The 26,102-nt window shown below is 44.3% G+C and overlaps 1 protein-coding gene across 4 annotated transcripts in view; it reads right to left on the bottom strand.

Moving 5' to 3' along the window:
* Positions 1–3,076: 3,076 nt before the first annotated feature.
* Positions 3,077–26,102, bottom strand: part of SLC4A3 (solute carrier family 4 member 3) — a 69,340-nt gene continuing 46,314 nt past the window's right edge. For 2 of the 4 annotated variants that reach the window (XM_048484202.1, XM_048484204.1), the window contains 7 exons: positions 25,860–26,063; positions 24,587–24,676; positions 21,106–21,272; positions 19,986–20,239; positions 18,570–18,739; positions 18,111–18,284; positions 16,145–17,805 (listed from right to left, as the gene is read on the bottom strand). In XM_048484202.1, coding sequence (XP_048340159.1) covers positions 17,728–17,805; positions 18,111–18,284; positions 18,570–18,739; positions 19,986–20,239; positions 21,106–21,272; positions 24,587–24,676; positions 25,860–26,063 — 1,137 coding nt within the window. In that variant the 3' untranslated portion in view covers positions 16,145–17,727. Of the gene's footprint in view, positions 3,772–16,144; positions 17,806–18,110; positions 18,285–18,569; positions 18,740–19,985; positions 20,240–21,105; positions 21,273–24,586; positions 24,677–25,859; positions 26,064–26,102 lie in introns of those variants that run through there. The other 2 variants (XR_007243494.1, XM_048484203.1) reach the window with 2 other exon arrangements.

Below are 26,102 nucleotides of genomic sequence, written 5' to 3'. Positions count from 1 at the left end.
ATTGGTTTTGGAATTCCTCATCCTGGGGAAGATTTCTCCTTGTGTCAGTCATTCTTGTGGTGAGTCATATTTTTCACAGTAGGTTATATCTACTGTGATGAAACTCATGAAACCTTAATAATAGATCTATTGAGACACACGTTTTCTTTCATGGACTTGTTTCTGATATATCAGGTATGGGCTCTATCTCAAGAAAGCTTATACCACAGTAAGACTCCAATTCTACATTCTAAGGAAACAAACATAGGACTCCCCTACATATTCCTAACTACATGTTATGTTTTTTTCTGGGTATATATCCCTGGGTTAAGGCATAGGCACGTCTGGGAGCTCCATGCATTCCAAGTGTGTGTGGGTCCAATTCAAATTGGAACCGCAGTGTGCAGGGAGAATAGATTTAGGCCTTCTCCCCTCCACCATTTCCCCCATCTGAAATGACCATGAGGCGTTGCTGTTTGCCCCATTGGGGGCTGCTTATATAGTGATATAGCTATATATCAGAGTCTCCAACCAGATATTTCAGGGTAGGAAAACAGCAAAGACAGGGAAAGGTCTAAGCCCCTCTCCTTGCATACTACAGTCCTGATCCAAACAAGGCCCCCTATTTGCTTGTGAAGCATGAAACTGACAGAACGTATCTGTGACCCAAACCAGGACATACCTTGGAAAATTGTAATGTATAGCTAGTTTTTAGGCTATCTCAGAATTCTGTGCTGTTTTTGCTGCACAGATCAAGTTGGCGATCCACCTGGAATTCATGCAGTGATGAGTCTGCCTTAACTTGGCACAATACACAACGGTGGGAAAATCTGTGTTGCTGGAGTGCCTTTGGCTATGCTTTTCTTTCCCCATAGTTATGTGTCTAGCCTACAGAGTAATGATACATAGGAGTGGACTGCATTTTCTGTGGGTTTAGGTTTCAATCTTGTAGTGTTTAGCCCTGCATGGAACAGGTGTCACTTTAAATGAGTTGACTTCTAAAACTGAAAGTTTTCCTCTGTTGTTCTTAACATCTGTGGCATGTGCCTCAGTTCTGCTTTGCAGCTGTTGTCTCCAGACTCTGGGCAAATGAGGTCTCTCTGCAAAGCTATAAGCAAAGAGAGAAAACTCACCAGAATCTCAGAACAATCTTAAATGCAGTATGCAGCAGCCGTTCTGATTTTAGTAAAATAACTATTTCAGTATCTGCATGCTTGAGATCATGGCCTCACTGCAGTCAGCTGCTGACCCATTCATCATCACATTTATTTCTGGTACAGTAAAATGATTTGCCTGGCCACAGCTATCCCAGTTTCCCTCCAGATTTTTAGTCCTGAACTTCTGGTTGTCAACTGCAATGGATTACCCTGCATCTCACCGAGCTTTTGGCAATGAATGCAGGGGAGAGGTTAACATAGGGAGAAATAGAAACTTTTGGAAGTTTACATCGTGTCAGTGACATAGCCTGAAAATTTAAAATGGCTGCAAACTGTAACAACCAGCATTGGCGAAGTTGTACTTAAACATACCTGCCTTTCATTCAAATAAAGATGATTTAAGGGAGTCACTATAATGGGCAATTGTAGGGTAAATTGAATTGCTGGTATTTATTACAGCTCTGACAGATCAAGTAGGCCAGTGGTGGCGAACCTATGGCACTCCAGATGTTCAAGGACTACAACTCCCATCAGCCCCATGCCAGCATGGCAATTGGCCATGCTGCCAGGGGCTGATGGGAATTGTAGTCCTTGAACATCTGGAGTGCCATAGGTTCCCCACCACTGAAGTAGGCTGTTGCCTGTCATAACTTTTGCTACAATCATTCCGTTAACAGTGCATCCTGGTGGATTGTTTTGTGTGTGTGCTTTTAACTACATTTGGAATTTGTTTCAGGTAACATATGTTCTTTCCATATTATGTTAACATTCTAGATGGAATGTTGGTTTTTGAACTGAGGTCAGATTCAGACTGAGCAATGAGTGGGGTTGCCAACCTCTAGGTTATTACTGGAGATCTCCCACTAGTACCACTGATCTCCAGATGACAAAGATCAGTTCACCTGGAGAAAATGGCCACTTTGGAATGTTGACTCTAAGGCACTGTACCCCTTTAAGTCCCTTCCCTCTCCAAACCCCGGCTTCCAAAGGCTCCACCCCCCAAAACTTGATGTATTTTCCAACCTTAGCAATGAGACTTGCCTCGATCTAATGAGATACATCTATGCTCATGAACAGCCTCCTAAATGCATAGTTGATGTGGTTGCAGAAGTGCTCAGTACCCACTGAAATGTCTGGGTGCATCTTTTGATGTGCCTCCCCATTCAGGACTGCATGATATTAATGATCACAGTTTGCTCACAAGAGCTAGATTGAAGCCGTCAGGTACCTTTAAGCAAACTGCAGCCTCCTGACCAACTAGATATGATGGGAAACGTACAACTATTTATATTAACATCAGGTTTGATTCCCCACTCTGCCACTAGAGCTGTGGAGGCTTATCTGGGGAATTCAGATTAACCTGTGTACTCCAACACACACCAGCTGGGTGACCGTGGGCTAGTCCAGGGGTCTGCAACCTGCGACTCTCCAGATGTTCATGGACTACAATTCCCATCAGCCCCTGCCAGCATAGCCAATTGGCCATGCTGGCAGGGGCTGATGGGAATTATAGTCCATGAACATCTGGAGAGCCGCAGGTTGCAGACCCCTGGCTGCTAGTCACAGCTCTACGGAGCTCTCTCAGCCCTACCTACCTCACAGGGTGTTTGTTGAGAGGGGGGAAGGGAAAGGAGATTGTCAGCCCCTTTGAGTCTCCTTACAGGAGAGAAAGGGGGATATAAATCCAACTCTTCTTCTTGTTCTTCTAAAACAAGATTGTGGGCTATAGATTTTTAAGCAAAAACAAAGCAACAGGTGGGTGAAGTGTAAACCCCACAATTCCCCTATCTTTCTGTTCTGTCTTTGTAAGAATTTTATTCTAGCCCACCATAGATATTTGATTGGTAGCTGGCTAAATAAAAAGTACAGAAATCAATGGAGTAGTCAGCAAGTTAAGGGATGGCAAGGAGCAGAATTGAATTTCCCTTGCTTATGCCTGCTGTTTTTATTGTTTAAAAATTAGACCTTCCCCACCTGCTGCTTTAGATTTAAACTTTGGAACATATAAATAGAATAAGTATTCCAATTCCTTACCCACTATGTGTCATGTCTACTGTGACCTTCACATCCCCATCTGCAAAATGTTAACATACTGGCCTCTACCACAAGGTTGTTTGGCTGATTATTCTAGAGATTGTTAAGAACATTGTGCATGTTCAACCCAATGATATGTTTACTCAGAATTAAACTCATCAGAGGTATGCATAGGATTGTACCCTTAGTGTCACAGTCGTGATTTGCAATAATTGGCTAGAGAAACACAAGTCTAGATTTAAGTACTAACTGGAATATATTAAGCTTTAAAAGGCTCTTGTTTAGGGTGCAAAATATGTTGGGTTATCTGTCAGTATAATTAATACCTCTGTTGCTGATCTTGTTCTTCTCTGACCTGTGTTCCTTTGCATAAAATAATAAAACAATCCCCATAATACAATTGGCTATTGTAAGTGTGTCCCAGTGCTCAGTGGAAAGATTGGGATAGCAATCTGCATTTTTCAGTCAATGACCTTTTCAGGGACAGTTCCCACAGTCTTCCTCCATCCCCTCTCATGCCTTCATTCTCTGTGGCCTTAGTAGGAATTAGCCCAGCCTCCCCTGGGACAGGATCATCTTCATACCAGCTGTGTCCTTTCTCCTGAGGAATGAGATTAAAGAGTGTGAGACGCTTTCACAGAATCACACTGAGACCTGTAACACCTGCTCCCACCATGGAGGTGGGGGTCGCCTAATGTTGTCTCAGTTCAAAACCGCCTGTTAGCATTTCCAGTTTAAAGCATCTCAGGCCACTCATTCTCTGTTTGACAACACTGGACTTTCCTCTTCTAGCAGGGCTATTTTGGTAGATGCCACTGACCTGGTAGTGGAGGTGGTCTTCTTTCAGTGGGTATCATTGGACCCAGGTGCCTCTTTTCCTTTCTAATGAGGCATAATTAGGGATCTAATTAGTACCTGTTATTTATTTAGAACAGTGATAACTTGTTGGCAAACAAATCATACATGTTGCCAGAAGATTATGCCACTACTGTCTCCTCAGACTCTTTTTAAAAAAAATTATATTGATACCCAACGTTTCTATAGAATACTTTTAGGTGGCAAACACTGGGTTCCCAGGAGGTCTCCCATTCAGGCATTCACTTGAAACAGGCAAATTCAAATGTTACGAAGTCCTCCTGTCCTCCATGTGGTTGCCACAAGGATTTTTGGTCAGACATGATGGGAGCTCTGTATAGAAAGTAATCGCCAGGTGCACAACAGCCCAATTAGAAATGGGACCACTTTTTCCTTGCTCAGGTAAAGGAGTCGTAAGCCTCCTCCTGTGCCACTTCCCTCAGTTGGAACGCTCACAGGTAACTCTTATCTGCCCCACTGGGGAAAAAAAGGCTGCATTTAAGTTACCTCAGAGGGGCGAATAGTGGGTATCTGTGGGTACTGCAGGGCCAAAAAGTGGTATGGGGGGAGGCTTAAGACCCCACTTCCTGCATGCCATGGTTGACATACAATCTTGGAAATTAAATTCCATCCACAGAGCTCTCAGATCTTTTCTGGTTTAAAGGAATGAGAAGGGACACATACAAGCGCTTAGCTACAGCAAATATACTGTGACTGATGTCCTTCCAGCCATATAGCTTGTCCTATACAAAATGATACCCAACTAATTTGGGATATGGTCCCCTTTGTTCACAGTCCATTCCAGACCATTCTCAGATCAAAGCCATTTTTTCCAAAATACAACATAATGTCTAAAATCTTTCCAATCTTGTACAATTTAAGGATGTTCCTCATACCACAGTTTTATGGGAAATCTTGCTCAATAAAGGATCATTTACAGAAGCATGTTTCATATAGTTCCTCATATGTGAAGTACTGTGGAAGAAAAAGAGTTTCAGTGTTTCCTCTGCTGTGTAATGCTTTGTCTCTCCTTGCTGGGTTGGGTAGTGGATTTTGTTCTGCCCCACTTCCATTTTGTGGTTTGACTTCACTAATGATCTTTCATGAAGTGATAGTTCATAATGCAATAGCCATTTGTAGGCGCCGGCGGTAGCCTACTTTAGTATTAACGTTATTTAGGGGCTGGATCACATGATGTGTAATTGAACTGCAGAACAGTTACAGGTGTTAATATGGATCCACGCTACAGTGCTGGGGAAAGGGAATTTTAATTTTTCCACTGTGCTATTTCCCGTATCAGATATACTCCTTTTGCTTTTAACTCATATAGGATCAAACAACAAGTACTCCTACTGTGAAAGTCTTTTTTCCTCTTCCAGGGGCTTATGATGGCCCCAAAAGGGCATTTCCTATCAGACAAAGAACAAGGGGGTGGAGTTAAAATCCTTTTGCATCAGTTCACAAAGGGAAATTCCCATAGCTCATTTTTGCAGCTGTTCTACACAACTGAACATAGTTCTGGAGGACCATATGTGATTGGCTCTAAAATACATCTAATTTGCATTAACATAAAGATTTAGCCCTTATTTTGCTTTCTAGGGCAGATTATCATGCCCTAAAAATACTAGCTTGGATTCCCTTCCCCCCACCGCAAGCAAACCTAGAAGCTTGTTGAAAAAGTTTCTCAGATTTAGTACATTCTGGCTGTTGGTTTGGGTATATAAAAAGGAAGCTGCATTACTGATAGTTGAAAATGTTTTCATTGCTAAAATTGAGTTGTGTACAAAACAGATATCATTTGCATTGTCTGTACGTCTCATCCAATGTGTGGCATATTTCCATAAATGAAATGTTTCTTTTAGTCTTTGATACAGTTGAGTTAAAAGCTTTGATCATTCACCTTTCTATCCTGGAATTGTTCTCTGCTCTAGCTCCACCCACCCCCCTCCCAAAGTGCTTCTGTGATGCAACAGTTCAGCTTATTTCTGCCATGCATCTGACACATGAAGGCTGCACACTCCACCTTCTGATCAGAGCTCTAGTAATGTTAGTATTCAAGGTCGGTATAGTGAAGAATGAGGGCAGTGATAGTGAAGACATGAGAGCACTGACTGAGGAGCCATTAAGATGTACCTCTCGTTTTTGGATGTCTAGCCTGATGAAATGCTTATGTTTTCCTAGAAGCTTCATATTCTCCACCACAGTCACATGCAGGAAGGGTTACAAGTGACCGCTGGAGGAGGGGGTGAGATTTCAAACTATAAGCAGAAAGTGGGTAGGAACAGTGATGGTGTTCAGAACTTGCAGGGCTCTGTGCCTGCAATGATCTTTTACTTTGCACCTAAGGTTTCAAAGTACAGACAGAACAGCACAAACATCAGTTTTAGCTATCCTATAGGTTGTCTTCCAGAGGACACTGACCTCTTGAACAGGCTGTTCTGAACTTCCTGTTGCTCAAGGAAGGGGTAGCAGGATGCTATTGAGCCATCTCCCATGTGAGGCTGGCTACGTGAAAGCAAGACTCCAGAATACTCTTCACGCTTTCTTTTCTTAGTTGACTGTTCTTCCTCCTTAGAGCTTTGTATCAGGTGACCAGGCAGTGAGTGTTGGACTTACATTTTCTCCTCATCAGATCAATTACTTGTGGCACCTAGGATTGCCCACTGCATGGAGAAAAAAACCCTGTCCCTTTAAAAGAGCTTAATAGTATGTTAATTGATCAGGCTATGTTTATCATTTTGCCCTGAAAAGCTCTGGATGCACATTTCCACATGCTAAGCCTTTATTAAAGGAACATGACATTTTCCGCAGGAACCTTGGTTTTCCTAATGGTGACATTAGCATCTCCAGCCAAAGCATGCAGTTAAGTACTGGAGTTCAAGGACCATATCCAAAGACCATCTACGTATATCTTCCATAAAGTTCCGTTATCCCTGTGGCAGTAACAAAATGCTGGACCAAAGAGAGATTTTCCACTTAAACTGCTGATTACAAAACAACCTCTTGCTCATAACCTGAATTTGATCCCCACGGAAGTGGGTTTCAAGTAGCCAGCTCACAGTTGACTCAGTCTTCCATCCTTCTGAGGTTGGTAAAATGAATACGCAGAAACAAAAACCAATCACCGTATTCCTAGTCACTTAAACCAACACATTAGCATAGACTGTGCAATAGAAAAACACCAAGTAATGTATATACAAGATGCTACTTCTTAATTTCTATGAAATTGAAAGCATGTTCATGGCAGTGCTAACATACATGGTAAAATGAGTACCCAACCTGTGAAGGGTAAAGTGTATATGACTGAGGAAGGCAAACCACCCTGTAAACAAAGTCTGCCTAGTAAATGTGATGTGACATCACCCCATGGGTCAGTCATGATCCAGTGCTCACACAAGAGGCTGACTACCTTTACCTTTTAAGGGTTCCTGTCTCTTTAATACTAGCATATCAAATTAATGTAAGTGTGGAGAAACTCTTCATGGTTCAGAGATTCAACCATGCTGCAATGGTTTGGACATGCAATGTTGGGGAAAGCTGAATGTCTCTGATGTGCAGCTGAACATCCAGGATGCTATCACTGTGACAATGCTATTGACAGCTCAGGCCATGTTGTTGTACTAGTGCCAGTTATAGCTCTCTCTTGCTACCTAGAGGAAAACACATGAACTGCAGCTATCATAATAAAGTGAGGTGGAAAAGCTGATGCTGCCATACATGGTGGAGTCCTTCCTTAAACCATTGAAGCAACTGGAGATGGTGAGGGGTCTGTCTCCTTTTACACTGTGTCCTACAGCTGTAGAATGAAATTTTTTAAATTCCCAAATTGTTTAACCTCCCAAACACTTTGGGAAGGATCAACTTCTCCTTCTTCTGGTTGGAGAATATATTCATCCAGTAGCAAAAATACAGCCATAACAAAAGAGTCTGTCGCACAGTAAAGGCCATAGGTCAGTGATGGCGAACCTTTGGCACTCCAGCTGTTATGGACTACAATTCCCATCAGCCCCTGCCAGCATGGCCAATTGGCTATGCTAGCAGGGGCTGATGGGGATTGTATTCCATAACATCTGGAGTGCCAAAGGTTCGTCACCACGGCCATAGGTTTATGTGGCATGTCCTGTCATAGCCCTCACACGTAATGTAGCTGAGGCTCTACTCCAGCCTAGAGCGTCTGCCTTCGTACATCTGCTAGTCTTTAAGGTTCCACACGACTCCTTTTTGGTTTTGCTGCAACTGACCAAGACGATATTTTTCACTGTAAGCCTACTCAAGAAAGCGAGGAAGTAGCAGAATAGCTAAAACAATCTAGGATCTTGAGCAGGGCCCTAGGAAAGGGAGGAAATCTTGATTATGATTTTTTCCAATATTGAGCAGAAGAAGCAGCTCAGTTGCTGTCGATACTAGTCAGCCAGAGACCTCACACTGCCAGAGACAAAGGTGTTTGTCTCACACTGCCACACCGAGTGAGAACTTCACATTTCAGCTGTAATAGATCATACAATGTGCCACACTTTTTTCAGCGAACCTGCCATGATGATATCTGCTGGTTAAAGGCATCTTCCCCCACCCCAGATTTCACCAAGTATATAACAAATCAACTCTCTATTTATTGTTTACCCAAGTGTGTACAGTGTTTGGATGCTGACTCATTGTGTGAAGACTGGTTCCCCTTTTGCAGCACAGAAACCCCAGACATGGCATTATCATTTCCCAGATGTCAAGTCTTGGGGGAGTATATCCTTTTTGCATGTTTCTTTCCCATATTTTTTCTGACAGAACTGCTGTGCTTGACGACCACAGACTTCACAAGTGAACAGTTTTTCCTTTATCACTGCACTGATGCTGGGAAGTAAACTTCACATGCTAAATAGCTGCTTGTTACACAACTATTAAAGGGACAGGAGTCCAGCCAGACACAAGTCTGCCATTGTAGAAATAAGTTCAAGACCTAGACATGTTCAGCAGATGCTTTAACATTTAGCATTTCCTGATGTAAGCAGCCTCCTTTCTTGATGCCTGAAATGGGGTGGTGGCTCAGTGGTAGACAGATTATATTTGTTTGTTTGTTTGTTTATATTTTTGATTTCTTAACCGCCCTCCCCCAAAGGGCTCAGGGCAATGCACAACATAATTATAAAAACATTAAAACTATTACAATTTAAAACCACTTAAAACACCGACAGAATCCCTAGAGAACTTCAGCTGTAAAAGATGGCGATAAACCCCCTAGGCCCCCCCCCCCCGAAGCCCACCGGAGGCCAGGATCGAATGGGAATTCAATCAACCCAGCTGGCCAAATTCCTGGCGGAACAGGTCCATTTTACAGGCCCTGTGGAAAGCTTGTAGATCCCGCAGGGCCCTGGTCTCTTTTGGGAGCCTGTTCCACCAGAGCGGGGAAAAGTCCTGGAGGAGAACCTACTGGTGGCCCCTGGCCCGAAAGAAACCTGGCTGGCCTCTACTAGGGCCAGGCTGTAAAAGTCCTGGCCCTACTAGATGCCAGCCAGATGTCTTTCAGGCCAGGGACCACCAGTAGGTTCTCCTCTGATGATTGGAGGGACCTAGCAGGGCAATATGGGGTTATCAGGTTTGCATGCAGAAGATTCAGCTTCAGTCCTCAACATCTCTATTTAAAAGGCTCCAGTAGCAGGCGATGTGAACCTAAAGGCTGCTGAAAACAGAGTGGACAATAGTGACCTCAACAGACCAATTGTCAGAGAATAAGGCAGCTTCATATGTGTTCCATACAGCAAACAGCTGATCCAGGGGCAACACATCTTTATCTGCCCATTCTCCTTCAGAGTGCCTACCAACAGAATCTATGTGCACCCCTCATGCCTGCAGTTAATGATCATGGTCATCCAAACATTAACCTCTCTTCAGCTTGGGTCAGTGAGTATCAAGTTAAAAATTTCAGCCACTAGGACCTTTTAGCTAAGGAAGTTGTTGTGGATCAGTTTAATAGCGTCTGAGCTCTGTTTCTGCTTCATAAATATGTAGTGGCATTTTAACCATCCAAGGCACATTATAGGAACTTGGCTTAAAATAACCAGAGGGGTACACTATCAATCAGAGAAATGACATCAATGAAAGAGCTATCCCCTCTTCCCAGCTTTAATTCCCAGACCTAATCAATATCTTCCCTTCCTAGGATGACTTTTACAGCTAAATCACACTTTAGAGGACATAATCACAGACCTCCCCACAACATCTCGTGTTACTTGGTTGCTGGAGAACTGTTGCAGATTCTGAAGTGCTCAGGATCCCTAATAAATTCTGCAGCCCCTGAAACAGGTTTATAGGCACTTAAACACTGCCTCCAGCAGTAAACTGAGCTCATATATCTTTGCATCATATGCGTGTTTGCTCAGAAGGAAGTTCCACTGAATTTAATGGGGGTTAAGCGTCTATAAGACCACAACCTTAAGGGTTATAAAGAAGAAAATATTTATGCAGTTACAGCTTGGCATGCAGGAATGAGAAAAGTTAATCCTTCTTCTATGCAAGTATTTAGGGTAAAAGTGCCCTATCCTCCCTTGTGCCTGGTCCTTCTACCTTGCCAGCATTCCCAGCCCTTCTTGCTAGTCACCTGAAGTACTTGAGCCACTGATTGTAGCTTACAATTACAGGACTGCAGCTGAGAGCAAGTCCCAACATGCTGTGTCCATGGTAAATGGTGTTTACCTGCTGCCTGTCCCCTCTCTGAGTGTAACGTTACCTAGCTCTCTTTATTGTAGATGACCAGTGTTCTTAGAAGGGGTAAGTTCCCATCTGTTCAGAGTAATGGGGAGGTATGGAAAAAAAAAAGAGGAGATCAGATGTTATTTTCATGCAGGAGGACAGGGGAAATGGTAGCTCATTAGACCACTACTGTCTTTTTAAAATGTCTGAATACCTGCTGTAATCACTTTGTGATGTGTGGGTTACAAGGTTTGTTTGTTTTCCCTGATAGGACTCCTATGGTTTTAACAGTTCTGTGAAAAACAGAAATTCAGCCAGTGGCATTTCCCCCCCCGCAGATTGAAAGTGTGACAGGACCCAATGTCTCATTTTCCATTCTACCTTTTCAGGCTGCCTTTGGCATCCATGGAAGCCCTGTATACAACTTTGCAAGGTGAGATTCGGTCTTTTAAGGAGCACATGAAAAATTGCCAGCAGGCCTTTGATATTCACACCCTTTATAATGTCCTGCTCCTGCTGCCTGGGGATGGTGGCAGAGGAGACATGCAGAGCCTTGAGCAGCTGGAAAAGCTTGTTGAGTCCAGGGAGTGGGACAGAAAGGACACCGTGAGAATTACAGCTGGCCACAAGAAGAGCGACATTCCCAGCTACATCTCCTGGTTCATCTCTTATGTGCACTATCTCGCATCTTTGAAAGAGGCATTTGACACCAAAATTGTGCTTCCTTTGTGTGAGAACCTGTATGTTAATGATGACCCACCTCCACTTGGTACATTACTATGTGGTGGTAAGGAAGGACATGCCACAGCCTCTGTTGCACATACAGCCAAGCAGCTGTTTGCTCTCAGAAGGAAATGGGCCTTGCTTCTGAAAGGGGGCATGATTGATGAACAAATCTTCAGCTACGGAAGCTTGCTTGATCTACAGGGCTTTGCCAATGTCCATCCCTACATGAAGATCATGAGGCTGGTCCCTGACATCTTTTACAAGAGCTTGGCTTCTGCAGAGCTCGCCCAGCAGTGGGTGGAACTTCATGCAAGCAGACACAGTTCCCAACAAGTATGTTCAGATCCCAACTCAGTCAAAAAGGACACAGGAATTGCTGTGGGCAGCTTGGAACATCAGCCTGGATTGTCCCAATTCCAACACAACCATAAAGGAGATTGTCCACAATCCAAAGCTAACAGCACTAGTAGGAGGGATGCTTGCACAAGAGCCACTATCCAGGAAATGAATAAGCTGAATGAGGTTAATGGAGAACTCATGTCCTTACTCTGGAGGGAGGAACGTTCTTGGATATTGGAGGCAGAGATTCGAAAGGTAAACCAGAGGATTTACAACCTGCAGATTCGAGGGGAGGATATGGAAAGGGAACTGGAAGCCCTTGAGCATCAGTTGGAGGAGGACAACTGGAGGATGGCAGTCACACAACGCCAGAAAATCCTCCATGAGCTAGAAGCATTAGAGAGGCAGCTCAGGCTGGAAGAATACCGCAAGAATATCCTGCAGGGTGATTGGCTGCTAGAGTTGGAGGTCAGGCCAGTCCTTCTTCGTCAGATTAATACAATAAGAGGCTGGCTGGGGTGACAATTGTGGACCCCAATAGTGGGCATTGTGCTGCCAACCCAGGACAAGTTCCCTTGCTGCAAGAAGATGGTGGGTTTGTGGGCATTTTCTGCTAGGCCCTGCTGGATAGAACTGAGGAATGATCCAAGTGGTACAAAAGGGAGAGTACTGGTAGTTCCATGTATATAGCACCAGCAATCCAGGGACAAGCCATGGGAAAACTGGGCTTTCTGGGATAGCTGAAGATGGCACTTACAAGAGGAAAGGAGGGAACTGGTCTGCTAGATATGTAAGAGTCACTGCCTGAATGCTTTGTCACCAGTCCCCCGTCCCCCCGTCCCCGGTCATGCAGTTGCAGGACGCTTGCCAGGAGCTTGCCAGGGTATTGAAGGGAAGGGAAGAAGCTCCCAAAGATTTTCCTCAACAAGCCGATGCTCTAGACCAGTGGTGGTGAACCTATGGCACTCCAGATGTTCATGGACTACAATTCCCATCAGCCCCTGCCAGCATGGCCAATTGGCTGGGACGCCATAGGTTCGCCACCACGGGTCTAGACTCCCATTCCCCACACAGTTCAGGGGCTCTGAACACATTGAATTCCATTCCTTGAGAATAAAGAGAGTTACTGTGAAATGTAATGGTCTTGGCAACACAAGCAAGTTGGAAGTGGTAGTGGGAATTAGGCTGTCTGGCAGACCAAGACAAACTTGCTTCTGGCTGTTATCAGCTCATGCCACTTCATCTCTGAATTCATTAGCTAGACTACTGTTATGTGTTCTACTGAGAGCCGTCATTTGATGACTGTCTAGTAGAGTCACTTACTTAACAATACTTTATGCCATTGTATTTTGATAACCAGGGTACACAGGCCTGACAATTATGGGACTCCTTTTTCTGTAAAAATTCAGTCAAACCTTAAGCTGAGTAATTTGGAAGCATTGTAAAGACTTCTAAATTGGGTCAGTTTTTTGGAAACAGAGATAATATTGGTAGAGTTAGGGCTTTTAAATGCATCATGTGTTTGACTCTTCACTGGTTTTAATAGAATATAGCAATATATTTTTGTGGTCCTGAGACTTTGCAGGGGTGGAAGCTATGGGCTAACAAAATAAATTGTCTAGGTGGGCCCAGGTAACTAGAAGACTTCCCATGTTGATCTTGGGAAGGCCTAGTCCACAAGCTGGAAAAGAAACCCCTGGCCAGACTCAAGTAGCTGCAAACCTATTTTCAGCTCCCCCAAGTGTTGGGAACTAGGAAGTTGTCAAGGGTTGCTGGTATTGCTATTAATAATTATTACCAGGATAATGATATGTGTGAAAGGAGTTTTGTCTATTACAGTGACCACAGATGTGTCGGTGTACAAACAGATGCACATTGCACTTTCCTTTAGGGTCCATGTCCGTGAGGGCTTTGGCATCTATTGTCAGGTGTGGAGAGCCTCAGGACCAAATGAGCTATGACTGTGGGAAATCTTATATTAAATATTATGCAATTATTTTAAAAATGCTAATATTGATTGCAAGAGAGTGGGTGGAAATCAGACCAGGGACACTGTCTCTTTTCCTGATTTAAATTCCTTCCCTTCATGCATCTATTTGCCCTGTGAAAGAAATGTGCAGGTACAATATAGGTACCTGCCCATATAATCCTTGTGGAGTTGTTGGTGTGAATTAAATGTAATGAAAGTTGTTATATGATGTTCTTAGAGTAACAGTATAGATTTCATAAACTGATACAGTGCGCCTGGAATTCACTCAGCCATTACTGACCATGTCATTTGTAGCTTTGGAATGCTCCTGGGCATATTCCTTCATCTCCATAGGGGCAGTGTTAGAAAATAGATAGAAATAATCCATGAAAATGGGTATGGCATAGTAAAATCGCACTGTAAGTTATGTCACTGTAGAATTGATGGGTTGCTGCCAAGCTTATTTTTAATTTTTATTTATTATATACCCTTGTATCCTGCCCTCCCCCTGCATAGCAGGGCTCACTGTGATAAACTACAATATGTGACATGGTTTGAACACTTCAAGGGCATCAGCAGGGAGGGGTTAATCATTTTCTCTCCTCCCCCTCACCATGAATTTTCCTGGAATAAATCCTTTCCTTGCCTATAAGCTGTTATTTACTTAATGACTCAAGTTGTTATTTGTTTAACCCCCATTTTAAAATGTCTTGCAGCATAAACTTTTTCCTTCATTCTTTGTAAACAGCATGAGATGGCAAGGAGTAAATGAGAGTGGGAAATATTTAAAGAGCTGATAACACTAACAAGTATTTAAAGATAAGATTGTGCTTGGAAATGTGGATTTTAAAATTATTTTCAGTTCTGTTGGTGCATAACAGAAGTAGCATGACCTCAAGTTAATTATTTTTAAAAAGAGCAAATGAGATTGGGAAATGATTATTGTGATAAGGGGATGTTAAATTTGGGAGGGAAAGAAGTACTTGCAAATATGGAACATTTTTAAAAAAATATATATAGCTTCAGTGGTATTCATCAGCATGTCTGATATATCACAATTAAAAAAAAAAAAAACAGGCTCCGCAAGTCTGCTTTTGACCAGAATGTTACAGAAGAAAGCAGAGTGGATACATCTGCTAAAAACTGATTAAAATGTTACTGTTTCTATATTTAAAGGTTTTTTTAAAAAAAGGAATGTTGACAACTTTCCCCAGAGTTTTACAAATTTGCAAAATGCAAGGGGGTATACTGTCATGTACTAATCTGTAGCTAAAAGTGGAGAGCACAACAGAGAAAAGAGGTAGACAAGCAAGCAGGCTTCCTTGGTTGGGTTTCTAAGAAAAAGCTAAGGGGATCAATATGTACCATCCACTTTTGCCTTTGCTGTAGAGAAGAATGATCGTTGTAGAATTGTAATGGAAATACAACACTAAATTAGGGAAGAGCCATGTGGAACCATAGTTATAATTCTGCCTGTATGAAAGCTTCATTCAGCAGAGCGCTAGAAGATCCTGGTGTAGAAAGGGTCTGTGTTGCCTCAGAGGACCCAATAGCCTGCATTCTATCTTGAGCCACATGAAATTTCAGGTAGAGGACTGTGGCAGCATGTATTGCTTACCATAGGTTTCCAGGAAATGCAACAGCAAGAATACATAGAAGTACATACACTTATTCCAGGAATACCCCTGTGTTATTTTTACATGAATGGCTATTCTTATGTTGTGTTGTCCATTAATGGAGCTCAGAGCAGAACCAACATTCCAATGTAGCCATATTTATTGTTATTGGTGCAGCCATATTTATTCCTGCTACATTCATAGGAATGGCTATGCACAGGTAGAGTGCCACAATCTCTGCCCCAACACCTCAAGTTTCCTGCCCTGGTGATGAAGGTCACATGGAAGTCACTGTCTGTGAGTGGGGTAGGTTGGCAGCCAGCTGGAACTTAGTAGGGAAAATACTTGGTTTCATAACTGTCCAGCTATTGGCAGGCCACCCCTGAGGTAGTTGGACAGTCTCCATTTTGTAGCCAGTGCCATGAGCCAAATTCTTTGGCCACATGGTTCCATGCTTGGCTGTGGTAGAAACCAGTAACCACTGTGGTGCATTCCATTGTCCCATACACATAATTTAACAGAACTTAAGTTACAGAACAAGACTTGGCAGGGGAGCTCCCTGATCCATAAACCTAAGCCTTACATGATGGCCTTGCATCAAAAGTGCCCTTGAAAGGGATCTGGCAGCCTCCCTTAGGAACCTTGCATTCAATTATGTGGCATTTATGCATGAGCTCAGTTCCACGTATTATACCTCCTGCAGAAGCATGCCACTTACCACAGAAGGGTAAGGCAGAAGGGTATTCTGCTCCCAACAATTTAAATTCAGTGACAAATGCAGATTAGTCTTACAACAGTATTTAGATTTTGTTTATACAGAAGTTGAAAGAACAGAGGAAAGTGGCAGGGGTTAGGAGTACAAAAAGGCAGCAGTTGGTGGGAACGGTGGAGGATACAGGGGGCTTGAGTACTCTAGAAGCAGTGGAGTTTTTGAACCAGATGAAAATCCAGAATCTGGCAACCACTGCTAGAAGACTCAAGGGCAAATGAAGAACTCGCTGCTGCTGCACAGAGCTCATAGCCACAGATCTAGAACACTTATACTTTGCACCCCCCTCCATGCCAGTTGTTAAGGCTAGCCATGGATCTCTTGAGGGTAGACTATAGTAGTAGCTCTTGCCCCAACATGGGCCACTATCAGGAAGCAAGAAGGTAGTAACTGCAAGAGCCAGAAATAAAAATTGGAACAGTAGCTGAAAGAAGAAGGTGGCTAGAGCAACATGAAGCTAGAGATACTAAACAGGGAGCTGGAGACTGAAGCAGAGACCTTGGTACAACAGGTAGAGGAGTCCTGTTCTGTAGATCAGACAAAGACCAATACACATTTATGTATGCCTTGTGAGCACTGATTGGGAGATTCTTTTTCTCTCTGGGCCTGAAGATGGTTGTGAACCCTGGTTGCATCCATTCTCCAATGGCTCTCCCAGTGAGGCCCCAGCATTAGCTGCTTTGTTGCATCCCTTAACACCCTTGAGCAAGGCTGGGGGACAACTGAGAAAGCAATAAGGGCCAAACAATTTTCACTAGATTATTATATGAACTTGTTCTTGGTTTCTAGCCTATGTTGCAGAGTTTCTCCAGAGTTGGAGGTACGTTTCCCAAATCACTCTGTACCTTTAGGCAATCTTTGCAGCTGCCCTGAGAGATAGTGAGAATAGGTGCAGTGCTGAGCATGAACAGAGACCTTTGTGCACAAATGAATGCATGAATCCCTGCACCATGATTACGGAGTGGGTCAGAGTACAGGATGCTCTGGTCCTGCCTGTTACTGCTGCTTCCTTCCAGCAATTGCCACTACCATTCTGTAAACAAATCAGTCCCCTAGACTGGAAATCTCAATTTAGGGTTAATGTGAAATAGATGAACCACTGGATAGTTCAGGGACTGATTGGCAAAGCCTTAACATATCTGCAAAGGTATGATAATCCCTCTTACCCCAGCCACCTTCTAGCTCTGCTTGAATTCATCAGTCTCGGTACTGCTTCTAGTTGCCCTTTTCTAAGCTGGCCTGCTGCTGTTTTTGCCCTCAGCAGAGCAGTGGAGGCTGTCCACCTCCTGACAAGGGAGGCTAGTGAGAGCTGGCTAAGGTACATATTCTAGCCTATAGAGATAACACCCGTAAAGGTCTCAGTAGGAGAAATCTGGGAGCTGGCCCCATATTCTATCCAGAAGAAGGTAGCGTCACCTCTTGCTCTCCTTGGCCAAAGTTCCTCTCGAGGTATAGAATTTCCTGAAGGGCTGTGATGCAGCTGCAGATCAATCAAGACTCTGACCAGTCCAAAGCAACTTCTAGGTGGCTGCCATTGCTCAGGGACAGCATGAACAAGGAGGGCAGGGGAGGACCAAGGCTAGTGGACCCACGCCAGCTTGTTTACACGGGCATGTGGAGCTCATTGTATTCATCTCGACCATCTTCATCAAAATTTGGTTCTGCATCCTCTGAATCCAGCTGCAGTTTGGAGAGGGGAGAGGAACAAGCAGCCATCATAACCCCAGAAGAGGTCTTTGACGTAGTGAAGGTTTTGATATTTCTGGGGAAACTCACCATGGGTGCTCAAACACTTACTCACTGCTACTGTCCAGGTAGATGACTTGCAAGATCCCATAATGATTTCACTAAAAATCCCAAGACTGTAACGGTGTTTCAGACATGCACTCCTCCCAACCCCATTCAGCAACGTTTTAGGTCAGTGGCTGAGGCAAGACTGGGGTGCCCAGTACAGCTATAGCTAACATGCAATGAGATTTGCTTACCGCTTTGAGTTCTCGTTCGTGGAAGAAGCGTGGTAGCAGGAATCTGCGCAGAGGGACTGTCATGATCAGGACAAATGGGAAAGCCAGTGATGCTATAGTAGATTTCACCACCCACAGCAGCACTATGCAGGATAACTGGATGCACGTGAAGAGGTTCATCCTCCACGTCTTCACCTAGGAGACAAGCCAGCCGAGTGATGCACCTTCCCTTTGACAGGTCAACTTGTAAACACTGAACCAACCCTTGAAAATAATATCCCCTTCTCTTCCCAGGAGCACTGTCTCTCATAAACCAGTGTAGCACAGCCACTGCTAAGTGGTCTTTCCCATCCTGTGCCAGTTCAGCTAGTCATTAAGTGATCTCACCCACCAACACCTCCATCCATTCTCTCTACCTTCAGCCATTTCTCTCCTGGCCACTGAGTGGACCTGTTCTTCCACTTCCATCACTCTGCCTACCTTGACCACATAGACATGATCAGGGTGGTGCTTGGATGGCATGAAGATGAGAAGGAGCCGCTCATAGAGCTGGATGCCAGTCAACGATGTCACGCCCATGTACAGGAAAATACCAAACAGCACAGCCAGTGGGATCTGACGCAACACATTCCCCATGACTATGGACAGGCCTGCAAGAGCAGAAGACAGTCTTATATCCTCTTTCTCACAATCAAATGTACCCATACCTGATGATGAGAACCTGTATATACCCACCAATGTCCTATATATCTTTGTGCATACATCAACTGGGTGCTTATACAGTATCATCATGTTTGAAGGGGACAAAACATCTGCTAGTTCAGTCTGTCATTGCCTGAATCCACTGGCCTTTGTAGGATCATGAGCCCTAATTCCTACACTGTTCAAGCCCCAAATAGAGGGAGCTGGTACACTGAACAAAGAGAAAGTGCCTAAAGAGTAAATGGATCTGGAGAACTCAAACGATACAGCTAAGGTAGTCTCTGGCCTGAACTAGAGCCAGGGATTTTTTGGCCCCATCCTGGGCCTGGTGGAATACTGTCAAATTAGACCAGGGCCCTGCAGGTCTTGCCTCAGTTCCACAGGGCCTGTAAGATAGAGCTGTTCCATCAGGTCTATAGCTGAAGACAGTAACAGGTTACAGTTCAGTCATTGCTGGCCTGTCCTTCCCCTTTTCTGCTTCCCTTTCCCTCATTATTATTATGTATATTATTGTAAATAGCTGTAGTCCCACTGCAGCAGGGACAGTGGGGTACACGTTAAATAAATAAATACATAAATAATGTCACACTTATCCACCTAGGAGTGCTGAACTCATTTGTTACGAAGGTTGGAAATGGCATAAATGTGACTTGGTTGAGTCAGGCCTTGGTGGGGGTGTGTGTGAGCCCCCAGCAGGCTCGCTAGCCCAGACCAGCACTGGGAGGTGATGGCTTCCTCAGCTGGCAAGCCAATGGTGGGCTCACCAGGCCAGATTGGGAGCAGGTGCATGGCTGCCTGCACTAGTGAGCCCGCAGCAGCCTCATCTGGCAGATTGGGAGTGGAAGGGGTGGCTACTTGCCAGGTGAGTCCTCAGCAGGCGCTGCAGGACTGATTGCAAGCAGGGGGTGGGTGCTTGGATTGGTGAGCCCGTAGCAGACTCTCCAACTCAGATCAGGAGCAGGGGGGTGGCTACCTGGACTTGCAAGTCTGCAGCGGGCTCTCCAGCATGGAGCGGGAGCGGGGGGGGAGGGAGCAGAGGGTGCCTGGACTAGTGAGCCCACTCTTCAGCCCAGATTAGGAGCAGAGTGTGGGTGCTTCAGCTGACTCGTTGGCCAGTTAAGCCGAATCCAGCCCCCAGGGAACATGTGGTACATCCCTGACCTAAAAGAATAAGCTTCTCTGTATGGACCTCACCTACAAGGCCAGCAATGAGCACTCCTGTCACACGCTGCTCCTTCACTTCTTCAATCTTCGGCTTCTCACCGGGTGCAATTGCCTTGCTCATGACGGTGAGCGCATTGACATGGGTGATGGAACGGACAGTGGCAGCTGTAAGCCACGGAAGCCCAAAAAGGGCACAGAGCCCTCCCATTGTACCAATGAGCAGCAAATCCAGGTGGAAGCCTGACCCCTTCAGCAGCTTCCGTTCCTTTTTGCTGACAATCAGACTGCAAAAGAAAGACATACATGATTGATAAGGGCAGGCCTAATGCTCTATTGCTCTCTGGAGGGAGGCCTGCATCATACATGATAGGCATCTTTTGAATTTGTGTGCAGTAGCTCTTCTTTGGGGTATGTGGGCAGTTGTCAGGGGGATAGTATCTATGTGATTGAGATGCATTCCTACCTCAATGTAACTGCTTGTAACAACAAATCAATGCTGCGAAAAGATATATGTAACCAGCCTGCCATATGTAACCACTGCCATTTGGAGCGTTCTTTCCTTGATCTTTACTTTATGGCTTTACATGCTTTGTAGATAACTAGGCTTCCCTTGGACCTCTGGTCCCATGAGAAAAAGAGTTATATCCATTATCTCGTGGGGCAGGAAGCCAGGTGGCTCTCTCATACTATCTGTCGCTGACCTTGGGGCGCCTCAACTCCAAGGGCTGTTTTTCACAACTTCTTGTTAAAGTGGGAGGGGGGACTTGCAATGGGGATAAAGGGGGGGGGGCAAATGCCAGGTTTTTCGGAACTGGCTTTGCCAAGCTTTGGTGCTTTGATGCCTCATCAATAAACGCTGCTGATCAGTGCCTCAGAGTCCGTTTATTGGCTTAAGGTTCTGAGACCTAACAGCAGTAAAGGGAATAAAGAAAGTAAATCCTGCACAGGAAACAGCTGGGAACCCTCGTTTGCATTGTGGATAGCAGGCACAAACAAATGTAAGAAGCTAGAAGACTAAAAGAGTCCAGCCCCTGGATTTTGTCTTCTCATCCCATCTGCTCTTCCCAATGACATTACAGCAACTATTTAACATGTACATTGTGACAGATGCAGAATTAGTTGCTGCACAGAAGGGTGGTCTGGCACTTACGTAGTAATCTGTGTCTCCATGAAAATGAGAATAAAGACCAGCAGAGCTGGGACAGCAGAGGCCAACATCATCCAGACAGGGAATGTCTGCTTGCTGCCTAAGGGATGGATGAACCAGCCACGCTTGTCTGGGGCTGTAACGGACAGCACTGAAGGAACATTCAGTTTCTGTGATAAAAGCACAAAATGTACAGGGAAGAAAACCAAACCTTTGTTTTGTTTTGGAATAGTTGTACTGCATGCACACAAGCATCCTTAATAGCAAACTGTACACAGTTTACATGCTTCCCCAGGAAGGCTGGCATGTACCTGGAGGGAATGTAATCCAAGGTTGGCCACTAGGAGGGACTTGGTGTGAGGGAGCTTTTATCCAAATCAAAGTTCTGGTATTTTAAGAACCTCATATCATGTTGGATATCTTCTGGTCTAATACTGCTCAGTAGGCTTGCTATACTGATCTTGAAATTAAATGGTATTTCAGGTGATACAGGAATGTCCACTGATATCTAATCTATTCCTCAACAACTTTGTGCAAAGCATTGTTGAAGGCTTTCACGACCAGATTCAACTGGTTCTGGTGGGTTTTCCAGGCTGTGTGGCCGTGGTCTGGTGGATCTTGTTCCTAATGTTTCGCCTGCATCTGTGGCTGGCATCTTCAGAGGTGTATCACAGAGGGAAGTCTGTTACACACTGTGCCCAGTGAGAAGGGAATGTTTAGTAGGGTATATGTTGTCCATGTCCCAGAGTGGGGAACCAATCAGGGTGGGGAACCCAAACATGATAGGAACAAGATCCACTAGACCACGGCCACACAGCCTGGAAAACCCATCACAATCAGTTTGTGCAAAGCTTTTTGGACCAAGTGTAACTGATTGCACGAATACAACATAGCAATAAGAAAATGTCAGACTAAGGGAATTATTGCTACTTGCAAATGGTGAAAAGGGCTGACACAGACACCTTTTCAGTCGGTAGCAGTTGGTGTGATGGTGCATTGGGTGGGCCAGGCCTGCCACCACAGAGGGGTAACCTGGAGGAAGAAGAGCCCACAACCTTGCTGGCAGTCATTGGGCGTGAGTAGGAAGCAGTGGTCTGGCTTGGTCAGCATCAGGCCAGTGTGCAGCTGATGACTGGCTAGTAGCCCCCAGCACAAGAATGAGTTGTTGATGTCAGCCAGAATTATTAACTTATCATTGCGCTAAAGCTGGGGGTAGGTGCACTACACATTAGCAAACCAAACCACTCTGCACCTCAGGCTATCAATACTTGTGAAAAAAACACAAGTTACACTCAAACCGTAATTAACTCTTGTTTTTCTATTTTCAAACATAAAGAGTTTTCACATGCTGCATGACAACACTTCAAAAATACAGATTCTATAATATCAATAACTGTAACATAAGCTACAGCTCAGCGCTTGTGTTCAAAATAAAGACTACAGAAAACCGCTTAGAAGTATGATGGGGTGAATGCAGTCATTCTCTCATGCACTTATAATCCAACTGTAAAAGTACAGTGACGATGCTTGTACATATCTACAGTAAATACATGAATTCTCTTTTGGGCTGACCAAACAGTGTTATAGTTTGATCTTGGGGTGTCTTCACACCATTGCTAAGACCACTACTGTATTTGGTTATGTAATAGGTGATCATTTGTAATGTGTGTCTGGATGTTATAAATGAATGCAGAAAACTGTACACTTGGAAAATAAAGGCACAAAACGGAATGTCTCACATAAGCATATGAAAGAATTGTCTGCATTACCAGTTTACTGTAAGTCAGGACTGAATCATGTGCAATCCGGTCCTATACATTCATTCATTCATTCGTTCGTTCGTTCATTTGTTTGTATTTTTTTATCACTCTATACCCAAAGGTTTCAAGATAAAAATAATAAAATATCGATAAACCTAAAAATATTTACAATATATAACATTATAACAATAGCTTATTTAAAATTCATAAAACCTACTAAAAGCTACCAAAATCCACAAACTTATCAAAATTAATAAAAACCCATTTTAAATGTCCTATTACCAGAAGGGGGAAACAGTCTCTTCAGCCAAAGGCGAGGGAAAATACTAATGCTAATGACTCTTTATTAATTTTCTTAATGCGTATAGAGAAGATGCTTGACGCACCTCAGGGGGAAGACTGCTCCACAGTCTCAGAGCCACCACTGAAAAAGCCCTATCTCAGGTTTCCACCTGTTTGACCATTGAAGATGGTAGTACCACAAGAAGAACTTCATTGGCTGATCTTAGAGAATGGGCAGGTCAACATGGGAGAAGGTATTCCTTTAGATACCTGAGGCCCAAGTCATTTAGGGCTTTATAAGTAAAAGAAAACACCTTGAATGGGGCTTGATAGTGAATTGGTGGCCAGTGTAGTTCATCTAAGGCCGGTGTGATGTGCATCCAGCCAGCAGTACCTGTGATCAGTCTTGCTGCCACTAGCTGCAGCTTCTGAACCATCTTCAAGGGCAGCCCCATGTAAAGAGAATTACAGAAGTCCAATCTGAAGGTTACCAGAGTACTATAGTAAGATTACTATAACCAGATCATCTCTGTCTAGAAGGGACCATAGCTGGTGAACCAGCTGTAGCTGGGAATAGATACTTCTGCCCACTGCCCCCATCTGAGCTTCAAGTGTCATCGCAGAGTACAGGAGAATGATCATCCCCAGATTTCGCACCTGTCCCTTCCAGGGCAATACAGTCCTGTCGACTACAGGATGTCTTCCCACTTCATGGACCCAAGCCCCACTGACACACAGCACCTCCATCTAGTCTGGATTCAACCTCAACTTATTGGCTCTCATCCAGCCCATTACTGCCTCCAAACACCTGTCAAGAACATACATGTTTGCCTGCACGTTATCTATCCATCCATCTTCTATCCATTTATCCATTTATCCATCCATCCTCCATCCATCCATCTATCTATAGCTTTCCCTACATAAACTCAAGGGGGTTGCTATATACAAGATCTACCATACAATAATGAAGTTAAAACCAACACCTTAAAATCAGCAAGGGACAAAATAAAACCACATTCAGCCAAAGACCCTTCTACATAGTTTAGCTTTGCATTTTTTTTCTGAATTGCAGAAGGGAGGATACAGCCCTCAGATCACTTGGCAGCCAATTCCATAGGGCTGCCAATTTCAAGCTGGGAATTTCCCAGAAATCTGAATTTGAATTTGTGTCTCCCAGATCCTAATCTTACACTCCAACCATTATACCACTCTGACCCTATCACCATGCAAGCAGGTGTCCCTGAGTGACTGCTCATTCCAAAGAGAAGGATAACAGAGTCTATCTCAACAACATGGGGCTTGGAGTCTATCTCACAATAGGGGCTGGACCTGGTTTGTTTTCAGCTTGGCTGTCACGATGACAGGTTTAAAGTTCAAGCATCCTGAAAAACTGCAGCCACCTCCCATTGACACAGAATGGATTTGGGACATGCAGCACCTACCTGTGTATACGTATCAGTGATGGTGTAGTCTACCAGAACCATAACAAGGATGGAGATAGGAATCCCAAAATCACCAATGATTCGCCGCGCCTGCAAGGCAACCAAAGGAGAGGACCATGGGTCATGGACTGGCTGGAGATGCTGTTGCAGAGCTCAGCCTCAGCCTACCTGGATTATACCCTGGGTTCCTTCCATTCATTGAAGAGTGACTTATCATGGTAAAGAAAGGACAACTCTTCCGTAAAGTCATTGTCAAGGGGCTAGTGCAGCAATATTATCGTTTTAGATTATGGAAAGGTTCCTGATTCAACTTTCCACCGATGTACTGCCAACTTCTGAAGCTCTTCTGCTTACCTCATAGGTCACATCATGTGGAGATGACTGGCCATATTTAAAAGGATCTGAGACTTCTGAAGAGCTTTTGGTCAGAATGTAGGCTGTAGGGGCGCTTGAGCCTCAAGATATTTATAAAGACCGGTTGAACTTGACCACCCCAAGTTTGTCTCCATCTATTTCTTTAAGCTAAACAACCTGTATCCAACAAGCTACAGGGCAGGGGCAGGGCCATTTTGCCCAGGGAGATATATGTCCCTGGGCTGTGGCCATTTAGTCATGTGGGGGATGGAAAATCGCCACCACACCCCTCCTTCTTCCCCCTGGGTCCATACACTGACTTCAAGATCTGGTGCAAAAAACGTTGTTTGGTTGTGGTGGGTGGGGGAGGGTGGCTGCCCATACCAGCGAGGGGGTGTTGTGGAAAACTCAGATTTTGCACCGGGATACATTTTCCCTAGATACGCCTCTGGGCAGGGGTCCCCAACATGGTGTCTGTGGGCACCATGGTGCTGATCAACACATTTCTTGTCACTTGTCAAGTATTTTTAGAAAGTGGTGAGGCCCAGGTTTGGCTTTTGCCTAGCAAGACTTCTGATTTAGCAGCAGCTGCCACCACAGCACAACTATCTTCACTTGTGATTGAAGGTAAGCTGCAGTAGCCATTGGCTGCACCCACAACCCTCTGACAGAATCCCAATTGTGCCCACAGGCTCAAAAAGACTGGAAATGCCTGCCATAAAGGAAAGTGGGCATGTTGGCTTTTGTGTTTTGTTGGTAGAGGAAAGAGTGCATCAGAAAGGTAACTCTACTTCCTAGCCTACACATAATGCAGAGGACTATACAATACAAGAAGAGCTCACCATTTAACTGGATATTTAGAAAAGAGTGGGCAGACACTCCCAAAAAAAGCGTTTTTGGGGCCAGACCTCAGACTCACCTTTCCTCCCAGGAAACGACTGTTCTTAAACTTGCGCATGAAGAAGGCAATGAAGAAGGTTCCCAACATGAGGATGAGGGACAAGAGGGCAGTATTTGGTTGCATCTGGGTGTTGAGGGATGTGGAATCAGCAGATAATATGCTGGCATTCAGACTACTCTGATTTGGTGGATAGGACTTAAGTAGGGGGTGCTCTGTAAATATCTGGGGAAATAGTGCAAAAAAGACAACACCCATCCAGGT

Source organism: Sphaerodactylus townsendi, linkage group LG02 (assembly GCF_021028975.2).
Source record: "Sphaerodactylus townsendi isolate TG3544 linkage group LG02, MPM_Stown_v2.3, whole genome shotgun sequence".
Taxonomy (NCBI): Eukaryota; Metazoa; Chordata; class Lepidosauria; order Squamata; family Sphaerodactylidae; genus Sphaerodactylus; species Sphaerodactylus townsendi.
Note: the sequence above shows the minus strand (reverse complement) of the source record. Positions and strands in the feature narration are given on the sequence as shown.